Genomic DNA, 20,863 nt, shown 5'->3' on the forward strand with positions numbered 1-20,863 from the left:
TATAATCATATATATATATATATATATATATATATATATAACATGAAATCATCATTTTAAAAAAATCCTCTGCTGTTCTTGCTGTTCTTTACATTTTGTAAGGTTTGTCAGTCAATCCTGCCACAATTTTATACAGTAAATAATTGTTGACAACTGGATATTTTTTTAAATATCAGCATTAAATAATTTTTCTAATAACACTTTACTTTCCATACATGTTTATATTATTTATTGAGATGTTATTAGACTGGTTGTAATAAATTTTAAAAAAAGACTTGAATTTGCGTCCCCAGGTTATCCATCAACCCTGTTACCATCATATATAATTATTAAAATGAAATGCAATTCAATAAATTTAAAAATAAAACTATCATGTACTCATTTTTAAAAAATCCTATTTAATCCTAAAATCACTATCTTACATTTTGTTGGGTTTGTCAGTCAACCCTGTTACCATGATTTTTTAAGGAAATCCTCGGGACGTGAGTATGAATGATGCTTTGACATTGTGAATGCCTGACTGCGATCGTAATCTCCATATCAGAGTCAATATCCTCCAGTTTGCGTTCTCAAAGTTTGACATGTGAGAATATTCTAGGTGAAATACTAAACTTTATCATCACATTAAACCCATATTTGCTGGGTTATAAATGGCTTAAAAAGTGAAAGCTTATTTTTCTGGCTCAGTGACTCGAGAAAATGTTGCGTTTTTGTCCCTCATGAATATAACGTTATGTGTAACGACAGGACACTCATTTGCATGTATATACTGAATATCCTATGAAAATAAAAGCTGGTATAGACTATTGTATTTAGCCTGCTCTACTTATAGGCATATACTTATATTATTTATTCAGACGTTAATAGACAGGTTAAATAAAAAAAAGACTTAATTTGCATCCCCCAGGTTATCTGTCAATCCTGTTACAATCATAAATAATTACTAAAATTAAATCTATCTATCTATCTGTCTCATGAAATCGATCATAATTAAAGATAATATATATTATAATCATATATATATATATATATACAACTGGATATTTTTTTAAATATCAGCATTAAATAATTTTTCTAATAACACTTTACTTTCCATACATGTTTATATTATTTATTGAGATGTTATTAGACTGGTTGAAATAAATTTTAAAAAAAGACTTGAATTTGCGTCCCCAGGTTATCCATCAACCCTGTTACCATCATATATAATTATTAAAATGAAATGCAATTCAATAAATTTAAAAATAAAACTATCATGTACTCATTTTTTAAAAATCCTATTTAATCCTAAAATCACTATCTTACATTTTGTTGGGTTTGTCAGTCAACCCTGTTACCATGATTTATACGGTAAACAAATTGATTATAGACAGCTGGATGTTTGTAGCAATATCAGCTTTCTGCTTCTAATAAACACTTTGTTTCATGACCTTGAGCGCAAGACTAGTAATGGCTAAATGAACTGTAAAACTGTCAACCCCGTGACTAAGGTGAAAGTGTATCCCATTCCCTTATTTGTTCTTATAAACTGCATAGCTGCATATTGAACCAGACATATAATAGGGTGTTTTGATGTGGGCAATGTGGTCTGTATCAATGAATAATATGTATGCATTTTAAATACATACTTAACCTACTTGGCATAACGGGTTTTAATGTGCAGGCCTTCTTCTGTCACTTTTAATATCCCACATCCGGCAACATGGCCTTATGTTGTCATGAACAACTGTTCTTCTTCTGTTGTAGCAGCAATGAAATACAGGTTCACTGGGTTTTCCCTAGTAATCCCTTGAAATAGACAAAGAGATGTCTATTTATATGGTGTACAGGGACCAAAAACAGGACAGGTATTTTTATGTCCCTTAGAGAGAGAACATTTTTTTCATCTTTCACCATTTGTGTGGTTTTTATTTATTCATTTATTTTTTTACTTGTCCTGTAAACTGTGATAGTCCCTTAGCTGACACGTTCAGCACCATTGTAAAATGAACTATGGATAATTTTCAAAACAGTTAATCAGGAATTGATTGCAATGCATCTGTGCTATATCATAGTCTTTTACCATTCTTGTACTTAATTTAATTTAATTTAATAAAAAAAAAAAATGTTATTTAATTTGTTTCAATTTAGTGCCTTTTTAAAGATATGTTTATAAGGCACAGGATTATGGTCAGGTCACTGCTACCTCAAATATTTTATTTTATTACTTTTTATTTTGTTTTGTTTTGTTGTTAATTTAATTTAAGTTTTCAATCCAGTGCCTTTTCCAAACATCTAAAGATAATGCGTTTAAAGCAGATGATTGTGGTCAGGTCAGGCATAAATGATACTTAAAATATTTTATTTTTATTTTATTTTATTTTGTTAATTTAATGTATGTCTATACAAGGCAGATGAGCTCAAATATTTATTTTATTTTATTTTTGTTTTATATTTTTAGTTAGTATTTATAGTTTTATAATTTAATTTAAGTTTTCAATTCAGTACCTTTTCCAAACATCTAAAGATAATGTGTTTAAGGCAGATGAGCTCAAATTTTTATCTTATTTTTTTATTTAATTAAATTATTTTTTTTTAATTCAGTGCATTTTCCAAACATCTAAAAGATTATGTGTGTATAAGTCAGATGAGGATGCTTGGGTCACAAACAGACATTATAACACGATGGAGATTTGTATTACATAACGTTTTTACAATAGCACACCAAAAGTGTCTTACAAAAGGATTTACCGGCAGCTTTAGTGGATACAGACCAATCCTGACCTGTAAATGTTTTTATTTGTATAGAAGCTCCATTAGTCCCGCCAGTTACAATAGCTTTACACCTCATAGAGAATACTCCAAATTACATGCTTCCTTGTCCCAGACTCTGATACCGTATTACGTCTCAGCGGTCCAACAGCAGGAATCACAAGTCGTGTTTGCACATGTGCTGATTGTCTCAATCTGACTGTTTGACTTGTATGACTGCAGAAGAGGGGAAAGACTACAGTTTCCAGGTTTTCTGTTTCTCAAGTCTCGCTCTTTGCATGTCCAGATTATAATAGTTTTTGATTGTGTTGTGCACACACCATTGTAGAAGAGCTTTTAAGGTCATTCTAATGCTTGGAGGATGTCATTTTCCCCCATTATTCCAGTCATTTGAGTTCTTCTGATTTCAAAGATGATGGTGATTATGATGCAATGGCCATACGTCATCACCAACAGCATGAATTACACCCAAAGTTTTCAAGTCTGCTCCTGGAGAAGACCCACTTCCTGCAGAGTTTAGCTTAACAAGCTAATAGAGGTCTTCAGGACTATACTTGAAAATTTGTAGCAGGTGTGTTGGAGCTGAAACTAATGGTGCGTCCGAAATCACGTACCGTCTTAGTAGGTACTACGTTTGAGTTTGAACTTACTTCACGACTATTAAAAAAGTAGGTTCTATATTCGAATACTATGAATTCGGACATACTATAATTTTGGTATACTGCTTTTGTTGTTGTTTTTTTATTTTTTTTATTCTGCATGCTATATAGTAGGGAAGTATTTGATTTCGGATGCAGCTTAAAACTCTTTAGGAACGGGAACGAAGATCCCTAAATTATACCACCAAAAGTTTGAACACACTGGAGTGATTTTATTTGTCATGATCTTTAAACTTTTTGATCCAAAAGCTTATGCATAAATGCTTAAAATTGGTTTTGTAAAACATAAATTTATATATTAATTATATATTTAATAAATTAAATTTTAAACTTATATGCACTACCATTCAAAGGTTTGGACCAGGGTTTTTTTTTTTGGAAAGAAATTCATATTTAATTTATCTTTATCAGTGACAGTAAAGACTTTTACACTGTTACAAAAAAAAATCTATTTCAAATAAATGCTGTTCTTTTGTTCTTTCTTTTGATCAAATAATTGCAGAAAAAATGTAGACTATCACAGTTTCCATAAAAATATTGTTATTACTAAAATATTAATATTACGTAAATAATTTATAACTGTTCTCAACATTGATAATAATATACTAAATGTTTCTTGAGCTGGAAATTAGCATATCAGAGTGATTTCTGAAGGATCACATGACACTGAAGTCTGGAGTAATGATGCTGAAAATTCAGCTTTGCATCACAGGAATAAATTACATTTTAAAATATATTAAAATAGAAAAGAGTTATTTAAAATTGCAATAATATTTCACAATATTACTGTTTTTACTGTATTTAGATTAAATAAATGCAGCCTTGGTGAGCATAGGAGACTTATTTCAAAATCATTTTAAAAAACTCCACATTTTTGAACGGTAGTTTATATATTTAATATAGTCTAATATAAAAATAGAATTCCATTTGGTAGTAGATGTTAAAAGCTGTTGTAATGATGTGTGCTAAATTTGACCAAGAACAAGCATAAATCTAGAACATGTTTTGGATCATCTTTCTAGGATTTCCCATCCTGAAGATGACATAACAGATTCTCTAATATGCCTTACACAAGATTTTCCAGACGCACTAAACTGAAAACAGCTCACAGACATGTTTGTTTAAAAATACATTCTTAGAAATCATAGAATTCAGCATGCAGATTTTGTATTTCTATAATAATAATGTACCAAGTTCCTATAGCATCCTTAAACCTTTTCCAGTTAGATATTATTCTTCGTATTATTATTCATATTAAATTAAATTATACCATTATTCATCTGTGCCTTTTATCATATCAGCTATGCTTTACAGTAAGTTAAAGATGTTTAGACACTCTAAAACACTATTATATCATTTGAAGTGGGTCCTTAGTATTTGAAATGCTCATAAATTGGTTAAATCAAATGATTGTGCAGTATTTTTTTATTTTATTTTATGTTACTGTCCGTCTGGCTGTCTACTGTTTTTTTTATTTTATTTAGTTTTATGCTTCTGCCCCTTTAGGCTGTTTGAAGCACTGCTATTTTATTTTATTTTATTTATACTTCTCTCCCTTTGTAGGCTGCCTATAATTTTTTAATTTTATTCTTCTGTCCCTTTTTTATTTTATTTTATGCTTCTGTCCCTTTGTAGGCTGTCTAAAGCATTTTTTATTTATTTATTTTATTTTCCCTTTGTAGCCTGTCTAAATCACTAGTTTATTTATTTATTTATTTATTTATTTATTATGCTTCTGCCCCACAACTATTTGATTTGATTTTATTTTATTTTGGTTCTGTCCCTTTGTATGCTGTCTAACAACTGTTTTTTATTTTATTTTGTTTTATGCTTCTGCCTCTTTGTAGGCTGCCTTAAGCACTACTTTTTTTATTTTATTTAATAATTGTTTATTTATTTATTTATTTATTTACTATGCTTCTGCCCCACAACTGCTTATTTTATTTTATTCTAGGCTGTCTTGCTTTATTGTATGTTTAATTTTATGATTATTTTATGTTTTATTTAATTTTGTTCTATTTTATTCTGGCTATCTAAAGCACTACTAATTAACTTTTTTATTTTATTGTATTATGCAATTTTCATTATTGTTTCAGACTATTACGCCCTACTATACGCTGCTTACCTTGTAAGCACCTTATTTTGTTTCTGTCCTTTTTCTGTATTCAAAAAAATCTCCAACCACTATTTTACACTTAGCCTTTCTTTCATGCTTTTTTCCAGTGGGGCGTTTTCTGAGGTGGTCCTGGCCCAAGAGAAGGCCACAGGAGAGATGTACGCCGTGAAATGCATTCCAAAAAAAGCACTAAGAGGAAAAGAGAGCGGAATAGAAAATGAGATTGCAGTGCTGAGGAAGTAAGTATTCTAAAAGCTCCCAAAATAACAAACCCAACACCCATTACATGCTTTACACAAGTTCCTCAGCTACAGAAACACTAAAGTTCAAAGGAAGCTGTTAGTGGGAGTTTGAGCCTTTCTCCACAGAGCGAGAGAGATGACTCAGCCTTTACGACACGCCCCTCACAGCCTCCTACCTTTACTGACTCCTACCTGTCCCTGTCAAAAGTGTCGGAAGCATTTTAAGGGCCGTACAAATGATTCATGTGGCCTCCGCCGCAGACCTCTCTATTCACCGCACGTTGAGGCCAAGCGCAGGTCCGCGGTTGTCATGGTAAAACGTTGGCGAGTAAAAACGCTGCAGCTTGCAGCTGGATTGGAGTTGCAGTGGTCAGAATGATAGAATCTTTGTTTAGCGAGTTACATTTGGGAATTTCTTTTGTTTTCACCATCTGCATGAATAAAATAGCTCAACATACCAGCCCAGAACGTATGCTGTGGTGTACGGGAACAAACTTCTGCCATCCAAAACAAAGCCTTCATAATCCACTCATGTTTGCTGTAATTGATCAAATATTTCATCTGTTCTTTTCAGGATCAAGCATGAGAACATTGTGGCACTGGAAGACATTTACGAGAGCCCCACTCATTTGTATCTTATTATGCAACTGTGAGTAGAATCTGTTTGCTACTTCAATGAATGCTTTAAGTCTGCAGAGTCTTTGAAAGGGAGCCAAACGATGTGAAGCAGGTTTGCAAGATGGAAAGCTTGAAACACTTAGTAATCTGTTCTTGTTGTGTGACTGTTGAATTTCTTTGAATTGCAGTCCAGGATATTCTTCTTCCTGTCATTTCAATTCACATTCCAATTCAACGTCCTGTGGGGCGTCCAACTCATGACTTGAAAGGGAGCCAATTCTTATTTTGATTCATGCACAAGCCTGCTGCTGTTGTTTGAAATCGTTTTATTGATCTGAACAACTGATGATTTCCCCAGTCTCCATCCATAATCTATAGGTTGACATGAGAAACATTTGCATTTTTTGTTTTTGAACCCAGATTTAAATATAGGGTGTTTTTTTCATTTTATTTTATTTTATTTTTGGTTTGCTGCTTGTTGAATTGAATCATCTGAATTGGGTTTTATTTTTTGTTTTGTTTTGCTGTATTTTCTGTGTTTTTTTTCCCTTTGATTTGTTTCGTTTTCTTTTCTTTTTTTTCTTTTTTTTTTTTTTTTTTTTTGCTTTGCTTTGCTTTTTGTTTTATCCCTTTGTAGGCTGTCTAAAGCATTTTTTTTTTATTTTTATTTATTTATTTATTTTTGTTCCTTTGTTTTGGTTTGGTTTGCTCTTTGGGTTTTGTTTTGTTTTGCTTTTGGTTTTGTTTTGTTTTTCATGCTGCTTATTGACTGAAGGTGTGCTATTACTTTTCTGAACAATCAAATTTGCTATATTCTGACTTGGCCCAATAAACAAATACCTAACAACCACCCAGAAATCCCTGGCAACCACATATTAATGCATTTATTTTAACCACTCTTTAACTTTTCATTTCATTGATTTTTTTTTATTGATTTTTATTTTATTTTATTTTACAAAGTGAATAAAAAAAGCTATAATTAAGTAGAAAAACATATACTGTTCAAAAGTTTGGGTGTCAGTATATTTTTTCTGTAAGAAATGAATCCTTTTATTCATCAAGGATGCATTACATTTTAGTGACAGTAATCAGTATTATATATACCTGCATGTAATTTTGACTTTTATAACTAACGACTAAAAAACTATTTCTTTTATTTTTCAGTGTGTCAGGTGGGGAGTTGTTTGATCGTATCGTAGAGAGGGGTTTCTACACGGAGCAGGATGCCAGCGCGTTAATCAAGCCGGTTCTGGATGCGGTTAACTACCTGCATTCACTGGGGATAGTCCACCGAGACCTGAAGGTGATGATTTCCTTCACACCAAAACGAATCGATATACTTTCACTATACAGTATATAGGAAGCTGGAACATGAGGCATGAAAGGACACCGCACTGCGATCACTCACTTCCACTTCAGTGGAAACAAGACGTACGGTGTAAAATAACTCCCTGTGACTTTTAAACCGTATCACCTTCTCTCTCGTCTCCTGACAGCCAGAGAATCTGCTCTATTATAACCCACATGAAGAATCCAAGATTATGATAAGTGATTTCGGGCTGTCCAAGATGGAGGGCGCAGCCAATGACATCATGTCTACAGCCTGTGGGACGCCGGGATATGTGGGTAAATATCAGTGTTATTCTGCACCGAATCTGAAGATTTAATAAAATGATTGTCATTTTATTGGTAAAAAACTGTTAATTGGTTAACGGTAAGTTTCTTTATATGGTAAAAAAAAAAAAACTAATAAGATCTATATTGTTACAGTACAATATTGTTAAATATACAGTTTTTTAAAAAGTGAAAAAGAACAAGTCATCTTATACTGTAACTGTACACTGAAAAACCATAAACTGACATTCCTAGAGTTCTCCCATTTGATGGTTGTTCACTGAAATAACTATATCTTATATAATTATTTTTCTGATCAGTTATATACATAAGGTTTTATTAATAAATATTGCATCAATTTAGTGTCATTTCTCTTTACCACCTGTGTTTTTAAAGTATTTGTCATTGTATTGTAAAGGTAAAATAATAGATATTTTAGTCATTTGGTATGTTAGTATTATGACACTTACAAAATGTATGCATTTTTTAACCATACTGCCATTTTTACCGCAAATTTCACAGATTTTATTTTTTTTTACAGTATACTTTAAGGAATAGTTCATGCAAATATAAAATTTGGTGTTTCAAATCCATGTTTTTGTTTCCATATTCATATGTTTCATATCCATTTATTTTGGTATAAAATATACAAATATAAAATATTTTACAATTTCTGTGCAAATTGTATACTATGAAGTGATAATGTGTACTTGTCTGTCAAGTCCAAAAAAGCACAAAAAAAGTGGTTAAGAAGCAAATTTGTTTCCAAAACGGGATAATAAAAATTTTTTTTTTTTAAAGGAATAGCAATTTATTAAATCTCACAATTAAAGGGGTCATATGATGCTTCTAAAAAGAACATTATTTTGTGTATTTGGTGTAATGAAATGTGTTTATGCGGTTTAAGGTAAAAAAAACACATTGATCTTCTTTATGCACCAAGAGCTTGTAACACTCCAAAGAGAAAGGAAAAATTGAAATCGCATCATATGACCCCTTTAAGTCATTTTTCTTGCAATTGTCAGTTAACATCTTACAGTTCTTGACTTTTTTTCTCACAATTGCGAGTTTATATCTTGCAATTCTGAATTTTTTTCTGAGAATTGTGAGAAAAAAGTCTGAATTGTGAGATGAAAAATTGCAATTATCTTTTTCATTTTTTATTACATGACAGAAAAAAGCTTCTATAGACATGAGATGATCAAAATGATGATTCAATTTGTTTTGGGGTCAATTATCCATAATTACCATTTTACACTTTAGTAAATGCATCATTTCATTTGTTTTCTCTGTCTTTTATTACTTCAGCTCCAGAGGTATTAGCACAGAAACCTTACAGCAAAGCTGTGGACTGCTGGTCTATAGGAGTGATTGCTTACATCTTGTGAGTGTTTTTTAACCCCATATGAAACACACTTGGTTGCTTTCCAAACCATTTTTACAGTCATTATTTTAAAATACTCATCACTTTTGAATCCTCGCCCTCCTCAGGTTGTGTGGATACCCTCCGTTTTATGACGAGAATGACTCCAAACTTTTTGAGCAAATACTGAGGGCCGAATATGAGTTTGATTCCCCGTATTGGGACGATATTTCTGATTCAGGTGTGTATAGCATTGGAAACCACTGTGAAATGAATCATATATTAAACAGACCTCATTTACTCACCCTCATGTCATTCCAGACCACAAAAGAAGATATTTTGAAGAATGTTGGCGACTCATTGGGTCCCATTGACTTCCATAGTGTTTTTGTTCGTACTATGGAAGTCAGTGGGACATGAAACTATTTAGTTTCTGAATTTTCATTTTTGGGTGATTTATCCCTTTAATGACCCTTAAATGAGATAAACTCTACATTTATTCGTATCAGCTTCAGTATTGGAGAAAATGACACCTTTCTTCACCTCTTTTTTGTCTCTTCTACCCACTTAAATGCCATCATTATGACTTGGCTTTCTTGTGTTTACTTGTCACTGACAGTCACGACTTTTTTTCCCCATGAGCACCACTTTAATAAGGGTTTTTCGAAAGTAACACTGGTATTGCAGCCAGATATAAATCAGCAGTTGAAAAGCATTTTCTGGCACCAGGCCATTCGGCATCGTTTGAAAATAACAACTCGACACCCACACCACAAGCTGTTCCCTGGTGTCTGGGGAAGTGTAGGAGGGTGTCATTTTTTCACAATTAGAACTGCGCCCTTGTGTAACTGATTCAGGTTTCTTTATTTTCACATTTGTGTTGTTTCATAGCTAAAGACTTCATTAGTAACCTGATGCAGAAAGATCCAGAAAAGAGGCTCACTTGTGAAGAGGCTCTTCGGCATCCGTGGTGAGCGACCAGGAATATAGACACATTGTGTTTACATCCTTTCGCATGAAAAACCCTGGGGTTATATTAGTTGCTGCTGGTTTAAGGTTTTAGTTGCTGTCAATAACATTAAGCATAAGGTAAATTAGGACATTGAAATGACTGAGAAATAATGGTCCAGTCATCCTGAATTATATAATATAATCCTATTATATTATATTATAAATAATATTTATTCATATGCATTACAATAATGAGAACTGGGAATGTCAAAAATGTCAAAATGCAAAAAAAGGGTCTAAAATAGGCCTATTTTTGTATATATTATGTAAGAATTTATATACACAGTTCAAAAGTAGGCATTAAATTGATCAAAAGTGACAGTAAAGACTTTTGTTACAAGATGTTTGTATTTCAAATAAATGCTGTTCTTTTGAATTTTCAATTCATCGCTGAATATTAGCAGCATTTTAAAATATATTAAAATAAAAAAAACTGGTATTTTATATGTTTAAAGTATGTTAAAATTTTAGATCAAATAAATGCAGCCATGGTGAGCATGAAAGATATATATATATATATATGTATGTATGTATGTATGTGTGTGTGTGTGTGTGTGTGTGTTTATATATATATATATATAAATCTTAAAAATTACATATAATAAATTATATAATATTAATTATTACCTTGCAAGAAGTGTAATTATATTCATCTCATGATGTTATTGAGCACAGGGTTACTAGTGTACTAAAACAAAACTGAATCAATTTTTTAAAAATTACTTAAACATGAACTTTTATTTTTTTTATTTCAGTATTTTATTTTAGCCAGTAGCCAACATTTCTCATTTTAACTTGATGTACTAAAATAACTAAACCTAACACTAAAATACAAATGAATAAAAATATAGACATTTAAAAAAAAAAAAAAAAAAGTAATAAAAATGAAACAGTTATACTCAAGACTCTGCCTCCTTATGGATGCCAGATGATACGGCAGGAAGTCCAACTGCTGACTCTCCTCTGATTGCAGGATAGCTGGTGATACTGCGCTCTGTAAGAACATCCACGAATCAGTCAGCCGGCAGATGAAGAAGAACTTTGCCAAAGCAAAATGGCGAGTAAGTGACCACTTCCTTTCCTCCTTCCTCCAAAAAGAAATTTTACATTGAACAGCATGAAAGGTGATTTCAAATTCTGTATTCTTCTCTCACAGCAAGCGTTTAACGCTACCGCAGTGATCAGACATATGAGGCGTCTTCAGCTCGGCAGCAGTATGGATTCCTCTCAACACAGGAAGCAGAACCTAACATCCATGCCAGGGAAGAGTCAGTCGGTCGATGTTTCCTCAGTCAACCGCAACGACTGTAAGTTTTTGCCTTCATTTTTCATGAAACTCACAAGACTTTTGTTGACCAACTTGAGTTACTCATCAGCAGTGATGTGTTGTGTGTTGTATTATGTCGTATTGTCGAACAGCCCTTGAGGAGGGTGTTATCTTTGTCTAGGTTCGTCCGAGCGGCACACGCGACCATCCACGGTCACTACCATCATCACTGGCTCCAAATGACGTCACTTCCTGTCAGACTGCTCACTTGACTGTTGCACTTCGTGGAAAGACGTGTTTTCTTCTATTTAACTTCCATTGTCCACAGTCGCCCAATCAAACCAGTTTTCCTTTCTGGAAAGCCAATGGAGTGCTATGAAACAAGACCGATTCATAAATAGTAGCCTGTGTGAGTTTCAGAGGACTGTTTTATGTGGCTGTTGAATGGAGATTACGACCCTTGAGATGAAGAACATCTGCTCTGAGTCTTAATCGAAGATAAAAAGGTGTAGATAAAACGATTTTCATTCATTAAAGAGTTCTCGTAACGTTTTGCTGCTTTATTTCAACCTGCTGCTGCTTTGAAGAACCAAACGATAAAGGATGTGAGATTCAAATACAGGCTTTAAACCAATAGCCACGTTTATTGTCATCCAATAGGTATATACTTGAAATTCGGTCCTGGATGCGTCTGGCATTTATTAATCAGAGAATTAAGGATGTGAATATTGTATAAACAAACAGTAGTGTGTCGTTTAACGTTTTTATCAGCAATTTGTTAATATCAGTGAAAGAATCTGGAGTGATTTGTGTCAAATGTTTCTGAAGATATAAAATGATGGTGAAAAGTACTATTTTGTGTATGTTTTGGATTTATTTAGTAAGCTTTGCTTTTTTAAAATGACTTGGTCACACTTTACATTGCAGTGATTATGTTGCATTGTAATATTTTGTGTAAATTCAGCTATTTATTGCTATTGCCACTTACTATTAATAGCACATTATTATTATTATTAAATATATGTAATATAGACACTGTAATGTAAACTGTTATCATAATTTAGTTCTTTCAATTGTGGCTAATGAGGAAATTGATAACGGCTTGACCAATAACGTGTTTGTTTTATCACAGATCTGTATGAAAAGTACCAGCTTCAGTGACGGACATTTGTATTTGCTGATCTTGTGTTTCAGGGAAGCGAAAACGATTCAAATTTCACACATGGCACTTTTCCAAGTTTAACTGAAGCTGTTTTGATATGATGTGTCCACTGATATACTGCCGTGAGAGATTCAAACAGTTTCTGCTCTAAATCTTGCATGTCATCCGGGTCTTCATACCGGCCCTCTGAATTTAGCAGCTGCGTGCTGGTTCTTTCATTCAGGTCGCAGAAATGATGTAAGCAGTGTTTTCTCTTTAGTAGATTTGTTCTGTGGTGAGTGTATGGTTTCAAATTTTCATTAAAGACAAAGATAACACCAGATTTATTGTTGACTTCTTGTGATGCAACCTAAAGTAGCTGTTACAAAGATTTACAACATGAAATGTTTGTGTTAAATGTAACACTTTACATTGTCCCGGCACAAAATGAATAAAAATCGGGTTACTTTGAATGATTAAATGACTTGTCATTATAGTGTGTGACGAAATGTTCAATAGATTTTAAACTAGCCATAAAAATAACAATTGGCGAGTTTAGTCATACAGTAAGGGTTATGAAAGCCTACATATGAATAAACAATCTGATCTCATGGAAGTGTGTATAAATAGTACGCCAAATAAAAACGAAGACTCGTGGCATTGATACGCAAAAAATGGACTTTGGCGTGTATATGCTACGCGGTGGGTAGGTTTAGGGTTGTGGGGTAGATGCGTATCATATGTACGCGAAAACTGCGTATCATATGCACGCCAACAAATTTCGTATCATATGCACGCGAAAACTGCGTATTATATGCACGCCAAAGTCCATTTTTGCGTATCAATACCACGAGTTTTCGTTTTTATTTGGCGTACTATTTATACGCATTTTCATGAGACCTTCTTAAAGAACTATGATACATGGATTACATACGTTCTGCATGCATTAATACACATATAAGGCTACGTTCTTTTGCGCTATTGTGTGCATGTTTACTGCAGACATTGTGCCGAAACGCCTTCACAGAAATCTACTGTAAAGTACTGTAAAGCTCTCTACCCGTTCTGTTGTAGTTATCCGCTGTTTTACACCGTGTGTCGGTTGTACTCGTAAGATGGGTCGAGGCCGTCGTAGTGAAACTCTCTCCACTGCTCTGTCTTCTCTCTGGTGCGCTCGTCTTGCTCTGGAGGAGAGTAAAAATGCAGGAATTTTAGCTTTAACTGTGTATTCAGATGATTACACATAGGCCTTCACAGTACTAGATATAATGTTTGAGTAATTGTGTAAATATTTGATGCTATACTGCACTAGCATGACCATGTGCATGATTGGCAAGTATAGCTACTGTAGGCTACAGACATAAAGACATACATATTTAAATATAGCTTTATTACATGCTATTAGTTTTGTATTGTCACAAATGATAAATTCTATATATTTATATATCAGGCAATTTCTCTCACATAGCAATGGCATTTATTGTATTATATAGGCGTAGTGTATTTTTTTTTCTCAGTAGGGCCTATTTTGAAAAGTATATGCAAGATATTAAAACAATATTACAGTAAATAATGGCAGATTTTTTCAATTAGACTAACCATTATTTGTATAATTGTTTTTTTAAATAATGAAATTATGAAATACGGCATGGAATGTTGCAATTAATAAATAAACAATAAAATGTAAGTATAAGTAAATAAAGTAAATAAGGTGTGAAATAAATGTATTTATTAAATATATGAAATACCACCTGAAATTAAATATGCCTTAAAATTAAAAACCTTATGAAATATTAAATTAAATGCACCTTGAAATAAAATGAAACAAATAATTCTCACAAAATATTCAAATATATAATGAAATGTTTCAGTTAGCCTATTAAATATATATATACAGTGGGTACGGAAAGTATTCAGACCCCCCATACATATACATATATGCCTAAACAAAAGCGAGTACATAAACTGGGCATTAAATTAATTTATTTACATTACATGCAACATGAAAAATATCCTGAACTAAATTTAATTAAAGATATATATTTTTTTAAATATACACCTTGAAATGAAAGGTGTTATGAACCCCCCCAAAAAGCATAAATACATTTGGTAAACCTGTTTAAACCTGTTTTGTAAAACCCTACAAGGTTCAGCTAAGGTCATGAGTAATCCTGTTTGCTTGAGTGACTTGTGTTGAATGATCTCAGAACGCTACTAATGCTGCCTGATCCAATATGGCCGCCAGGAGTGATTTGAGTTCTCACCGTCATGCTCCTCTTCAGCATAACTCTCAAACTCATTCCTCTGTTCCTCATGATACTCCCTCCTTCTCTCATCTGCGGCCAGTCTCTGTCTCTGTTCAGCTAATAAGACAACAAAATGTGAGAGGAAGAAAAAGAGGAAATAAAAACAGAAATATGCTCAAACAACACGAAGCAAGGTATGAAAACGTTCACAAATGATTCAGAAGAACTTTTAGCATAGTAAGCAGACCAGTTTTTTATTGTATCATAGTTTTTATTATGCCATACTTTAACTAAATGCAGTTTATCCTCACTTCATGATATGAATTATGAAATATAATGTCTTTTCAGTTTCACTGTGCTAAATAGTATTCATAAAGAAAGACCGTTTGTTATTTCATCACTGTTTGTATTACATAATAGGATCACCTGATTTGGTGTGACAGCAGCAGTGAATTATAAAACGCCAAAGCTGCATACTAATTAACTGTATTTAATTCCAAGTCCAAAAGGAGCTATTTATGATTCCACTTAGGATGTTCCACACAAAAGAAAGTCCTCTTGTCCTGATCTTCACCTCACCATTTAAATACATAGTCATAATTTCTCCCAGGTGAGTCAAACATAATTTCTGGTGAGCCCATAACCATAAACTAACAATCTCAGTCCAGGTCGAAGCCGCAGCAGCAGAGCCCCTCCTCCAGCACTGGCAGGAGCTGAAGACTGAAGGCTGGTTTCTCCAGCCTGCCCTGTGGTTCCTGCTATGTGCTGCGGTCTGCCGTCCTTACATTCCTCAGCTGGCTCAAAATGCAGCCCCTGTGTGGCCAGTGCTAGCCGCTACTAAAAACGGCTCTTTATTACCGTTTTACACTATCAAGCCTGACCAAAAAGTCCTAGAAGCCACAAAAGTGATGTGATCGATGAAACTTTGTTTTGCAAGACTTCAAATTGTGAATTTTTTTATGTTTAAGAGTTTGTGGTCAGTAAGATTTTTGTAATGTTTTAAAAATAAGTCTCTTTTGCTCACTAACGCTGCATTTATTTGATCAAAAATACAGTAAAAACAGTAATATTTTGAAATGTTATTATATTTTAAAATAACTGGTTTTTTAGTTGAATATACTTTAAAATGTATTTATTTATTCATATTTTAATTTATTTCTGTGATGCAAAGCTGAATTTTTTATCAGTTTTATGGCTTTATATTTTTGTGGAAACTGAGTTTTTCAGAAATTTTTTTTTTTTTTGATGAATAGAAGTTGAATGCATCCTTGCTGAATAAAATAAGTGATTTCTTTCAAAATCTGACGGTAAACATTTGAATGCTTTATAGTGTTTCTATATATACATTTTTATTTTGTATTATTATTCATATAAAATCCCCAGTTGTACTCAGTTATTCTGTCTAAATCAAACATTCTGGATTGTCCATTGTAGTGGACAATTGCTCAAGGGGTTGCACTTGAATTGAGTTTTTACTCAAGCACAAATAGCCTCACCGTTTATCTCATCTTGAGTTTTCACAGCCCTCTTGCCTCGGCGTTTGAAGAAGCTGGCATCTGCCTCTGGCATGAAGACCTTTCTCAGTGCTCCTTCGGTGATGAAAAACATTGATGAGGGGGAAGAACTCTTGAGAAAGATCTACAGCAACATTGTGAATTTTTGGTCACCTTGAGGATTGGCTGCCTTCTTATCTGACACAGCGGCGCTGTCGGCTCCATGGAACACTGTAACAGAGGAAACACGGTTGAGGTAAGTCCAAAAGATTTGCTACCCTTTCCAGGGACTGTTAGACCTGTGGTTCCCCACATTGGTAAATCAACACTTCCCTTGGTCAGTACAGTAAACCACGGTCCGGTTACTCACAGGTGATGACGGACAAAACAACAAGACAGGTGAGAAGAAGAGGTCGAGTCCAGGACATTTTTAGATTTAGCTGAGCAAGAGCAAAGAAAAAGTGGCTGATGTTCTCAGGGACGTCCTGCCTGAGATTGGGCTTGTGGTCGTGAGAGCAATGAATGGAATTTGACCAGGAGGGTGAAGGAGGGGTGGAGTCCTGGGAATGTGTTGCTTTTGGGGTGGGGGTGGCACCGGAAAGAAAAGGTGGCAGGGATCGAGCTCTGTGGGATCTCGCTTGAAACGATCATATGATATGGGAAGGGTGCAGTGTTTTTTTGTTTGTTTGTTTGTTTGTTTTAATGGCCTAATGACGTTTTACTGGCATTAGTGCATTGGGAATTTATTAATAACACTCTATTTTACAGGGTTTAACACTTTACAATAAGGTTCCATTTGTTAACATTAGTAAACTACATTAGTTAACATGAACTAACAATGAAAAATACTTGTAACGCATTTATTTAGCTCAGTTCATATTAATTACAACATTTACTAATACATTATTAAAATCAAAATTTTTATTTGTTAATATTTATTAATGGACTTAATCTAACATGAACTAACAATAAACATTTTTTTATTTTTTTATTAACGTTAACCAGGATTAATAAAACTGTAACAAATGTACTGCTCATTGTTAGTTAATGTTAGTTAATGCATTAATTAATGTAAACTAATTAACCTTATTGTAAAGTGTTACCAAAATATGCAAGTTAAGGCATTTTGTGGCATAATTTTGATTAGAATGTTTTTTATAATTTAATATTTTTTATTTTTTAGAATACATTGCTTCCTTCACAAAAAAAGGTTATGGGGGCACTTACTTAAAAAGTTGTAAAATTGTTTCAAACTTTACACAGAAAAGGTTAGTATGTAGTTTTCAAATTAAAATCATGTTAACATTATTTGCATGATGTGGCATAATCCTAATTATTATAAAAATAAAGAAATAATAATAATTTGTTTTCTTTACAAAAAAAATGAAATTGCCATAAGGTAGGCACTTACAATGGATTTTTTTGGAAGGTTTACATGCAGAAATATGAAATTTATAATTTTAAAAAAGCACTTACATGAATTCTTCTGTTAAAACATGTATTATTCATAAAGTTATCATTTTTACAGTCAGTTTAGGGATTTAGGCATTATGTGGAACCATAATTGTTGTAAATTTACCTAGAAAAGGTTAGCAAGTGATTTTTCACAAAAACAAATCATGTTAACACATTTTTTGTTACATCTTGTGGATATTGAAATCGTAAATATTTTAATGTTAACTGATTATGTTGGCTGCAGTAGCACAAAAAAAAATATTTTTAAATTGTTTTATTTACAAAACATTTATTTACAACCTTACAGTGAGATACTTTGAATAGAAGTGAATGAGGCCAATATTTGTAGGGTGTAGATGCAGAAATGTGAAGCTTATAATTGTATAAAAGCAAAAAAGTATTCAAGGTTTTTTTTGTTGTTGTTGTTGTTTTAGGCATTACCTTGTCATTGCAAGTTGTAAAATTGGATATAACTTAACATATAACAGGTACAGATTTAAAAAAAAATTGTGATAATTAGCATCATGACACAAATGAATACTTATATTCCAAAAATGAAAATATTAACTTTTCAGCAAATAATTTCGAGACATGTTTCTGGCCTCAGAGGTCCAAAATATGTAGAGTGCTTTGCACCTGAGGGGTGTGATCCAACACAAGGGGCTCCTCTCATGCCTCATGCCCCAGGCTGGAGCAAATGTCTGCGGTTCTGTGTTTACTTAGGTTTTTTTTTTTTAAGCTGGAGTCTGGCCAATGGCAGGATGCAGTGAATGATGAAATTGAATGAAGAGGGCCTCTTTCCGAGAGTCTGGGGCCCGGAGAAACTGACATGTGAGAATATGTAAAGGAAAGACTTCGAAAGAGACATACAGTGTGTGTATGTGGTTGACTGGATGACAGAGAGAAGAGTTTTGAAGAGGCTGCCAGAATGTGTCGCACATGCCTGCTTAAAATATTCCTCACCGGACAGTCGTAAACATGCCAAAACTGCTGCCTTTTTCTGTTCCTCAGAGTCAAGGCTGTGTCACTGGATAATCTTTCAAGTTGTTGAAGCATTATAGACTTTGTGGAAGCACAATAAATTTAAAATAGACTTTAAATGGTTATTGAATCTTTGTTGTCAGGGTATTTTGGTCACTGAATTAATAAAAAATGCAAATAAAATTTGATTAGGACTAATTGTGCCAACAACCACAGTCATTCACTGTCTGTCCTGGAGGGAGCGCCAACTCTCTAGATTTACCTGCTTCTTTATTAGAATCTGTTGCAAAAAAATATATCAAAACAGCATAAATAACAATAATGCAACAACTTTTTTTATCAACAACTAATGAAAAAAATTATGCAAGATGCATAATTTGGAACATTTTCTCAAATATGAGGACATTTCTGTAAGACAGGGTCATTTTAGTATCATTACTGTTATAGTTTTAATGCGCCAACTGTCTAGATTTACCTGCTTCTTTATTAGAATCTGTTGCAAAAAATATATCAAAACAGCATAAATAACAATAATGCAACAACTTTTTTTATCAACAACTAATGAAAAAAATGATGCAAGATGCATAATTTGGAACATTTTCTCAAATATGAGGACATTTCTGTAAGACAGGGTCATTTTAGTATCATTGCTGTTATAGTTTTAATTAATATTTTGAATTAGTTCTTATTTTTTAATTTAGTGAGTTTTGGTAGTTTTGCCAATTTTTTGTAATTTGTCAAATTTCTTACATTATTTGGCTTCTCATGTACATCTTGTTTTAAGCATGCATGTTTAAATATTTTTCATTTTAAAAAGAACGGGAAAATGCTGATTAAATGGTTTTGTATTGTAGTTGCACCACAAGCTGAAACATTTTAATGCATCTCTTTGGTCACGAAGGTATTTTGTGAATGTGTTTGTGACTGATTCATTAAAGAATTGGAATTTGACTGTTATTAATGAATCATTTTTGCTGCTGAAATGCTACATAAATTCAAAAATAGCAATACTACTGAGAAATGTATATTAAAGTGACATATAGACAGGTGATATTTGAGACGCGTTGATCTTTGGTTATAATTCAATTTGATCGACCAAACACTGCAAATTAATAACTTTGCTTAGACATATTATTTGGATGTAATTTATGACAAAAAGTAGCTAATATTGCCTTTCTTCCTACAGAAGAGTTGAGCTGCAGGACTGTTGTGAATATGTGTTATGCCATCAGCACTGCTGTCAGTGTCTTTGCAGGGCTCTCTACTTATAAAACTGTTGTAAATGGATGTGGGAACATTTTCTGCCTCTTGTGCAATCATGTCAACTTTTGGAATAGTTTGTCTTTCTCAGCTTCAGGCATCCTTGCATGCATATGATCTGGAAATGTCCTGGACATACTGTGCATTTTGTAGCATTTACACAAATACAACTACCAAGATACTACACAAGACGATGCACACATTCTCAAACACGCATTCAAAAAAGGAATCTGTTTTATTTGAGGAAAAAATGTTTGAAATGTACATTTTAACATGAATTAGCATTATGTTTTTTCTCAGTGTGGGACATTTAACTTGCACATTTAAGCAGCTGTAACACCCCACAGTTACCCTGAAACTGTCATAATTGTCTAGCCTTTAAAACCGAGGCTAGCTGTCTATCTATCTATCGTTTGTCTGTCTGTCTGTCTGTCTATCTATCTGTCTGTCTATCGTTCTTTTGGTCTGTCTGACTGTCTGTCTATCGTTCTGTCTATGTCTGTCTGTCTGTCTGTCTATCTGTCTGTCTGTCTATCTATCTGTCTGTCTGTCTGTCTGTCTGTCTATCTATTGTTCTGTCTGTCTGTCTATCTGTCTGTCTGTCTGTCTATCTATATCTGTCTGTCTGTCTGTCTGTCTGTCTGTC

General features: G+C 33.1%; 2 protein-coding genes across 3 annotated transcripts in view; one reads left to right on the plus strand and one right to left on the minus strand.

Annotated features, from left to right (window-relative positions):
* The window catches only part of LOC107720788 (calcium/calmodulin-dependent protein kinase type 1D-like), a 14,691-nt gene extending 2,155 nt beyond the window's left edge, over positions 1–12,536 (plus strand). Inside the window, exons 2-11 of one of the 2 annotated variants that reach the window (XM_016528617.1) lie at positions 5,634–5,765; positions 6,343–6,417; positions 7,551–7,689; positions 7,883–8,012; positions 9,309–9,384; positions 9,492–9,604; positions 10,255–10,333; positions 11,348–11,435; positions 11,531–11,681; positions 11,794–12,536. In XM_016528617.1, the coding sequence (XP_016384103.1) occupies positions 5,634–5,765; positions 6,343–6,417; positions 7,551–7,689; positions 7,883–8,012; positions 9,309–9,384; positions 9,492–9,604; positions 10,255–10,333; positions 11,348–11,435; positions 11,531–11,681; positions 11,794–11,822 (1,012 nt within the window). In that variant the 3' untranslated portion in view covers positions 11,823–12,536. The remainder of the gene's footprint in view (positions 1–5,633; positions 5,766–6,342; positions 6,418–7,550; positions 7,690–7,882; positions 8,013–9,308; positions 9,385–9,491; positions 9,605–10,254; positions 10,334–11,347; positions 11,436–11,530; positions 11,682–11,793) is intronic. The other variant, XM_016528616.1, reaches the window with a different exon arrangement.
* Positions 12,537–13,624: 1,088 nt separating this feature from the next.
* Positions 13,625–17,019, minus strand: LOC107720768 (unique cartilage matrix-associated protein). Its single transcript, XM_016528593.1, has 5 exons — positions 16,892–17,019; positions 16,696–16,752; positions 16,525–16,617; positions 15,047–15,145; positions 13,625–13,966 (listed from the first exon to the last, which is right to left on the minus strand). The coding sequence occupies exons 1-5, from the start codon at positions 16,947–16,949 to the stop codon at positions 13,869–13,871; spliced, it is 405 nt and encodes a 134-aa protein (XP_016384079.1). The 5' UTR covers positions 16,950–17,019; the 3' UTR covers positions 13,625–13,868.
* Positions 17,020–20,863: the final 3,844 nt, after the last annotated feature.

This window comes from Sinocyclocheilus rhinocerous, unplaced genomic scaffold, assembly GCF_001515625.1.
Source record: "Sinocyclocheilus rhinocerous isolate Xijiao unplaced genomic scaffold, SAMN03320098_v1.1 scaffold1022, whole genome shotgun sequence".
In the NCBI taxonomy this organism is placed as follows: Eukaryota; Metazoa; Chordata; class Actinopteri; order Cypriniformes; family Cyprinidae; genus Sinocyclocheilus; species Sinocyclocheilus rhinocerous.

Bases quoted from the DNA above. Each gene is read 5' to 3' on its own strand.
- LOC107720768 (XM_016528593.1), bottom strand. From the start codon at position 16,949: ATGTCCTGGACTCGACCTCTTCTTCTCACCTGTCTTGTTGTTTTGTCC. The intron at 16,753-16,891 runs GTGAGTAACCGG...CCTCTGTTACAG, and splicing joins TGTTTTGTCCGTCATCACCT to TGTTCCATGGAGCCGACAGC. The intron at 15,146-16,524 runs GTGAGGCTATTT...TTGTCTTATTAG, and splicing joins AACTCAAGATGAGATAAACG to CTGAACAGAGACAGAGACTG.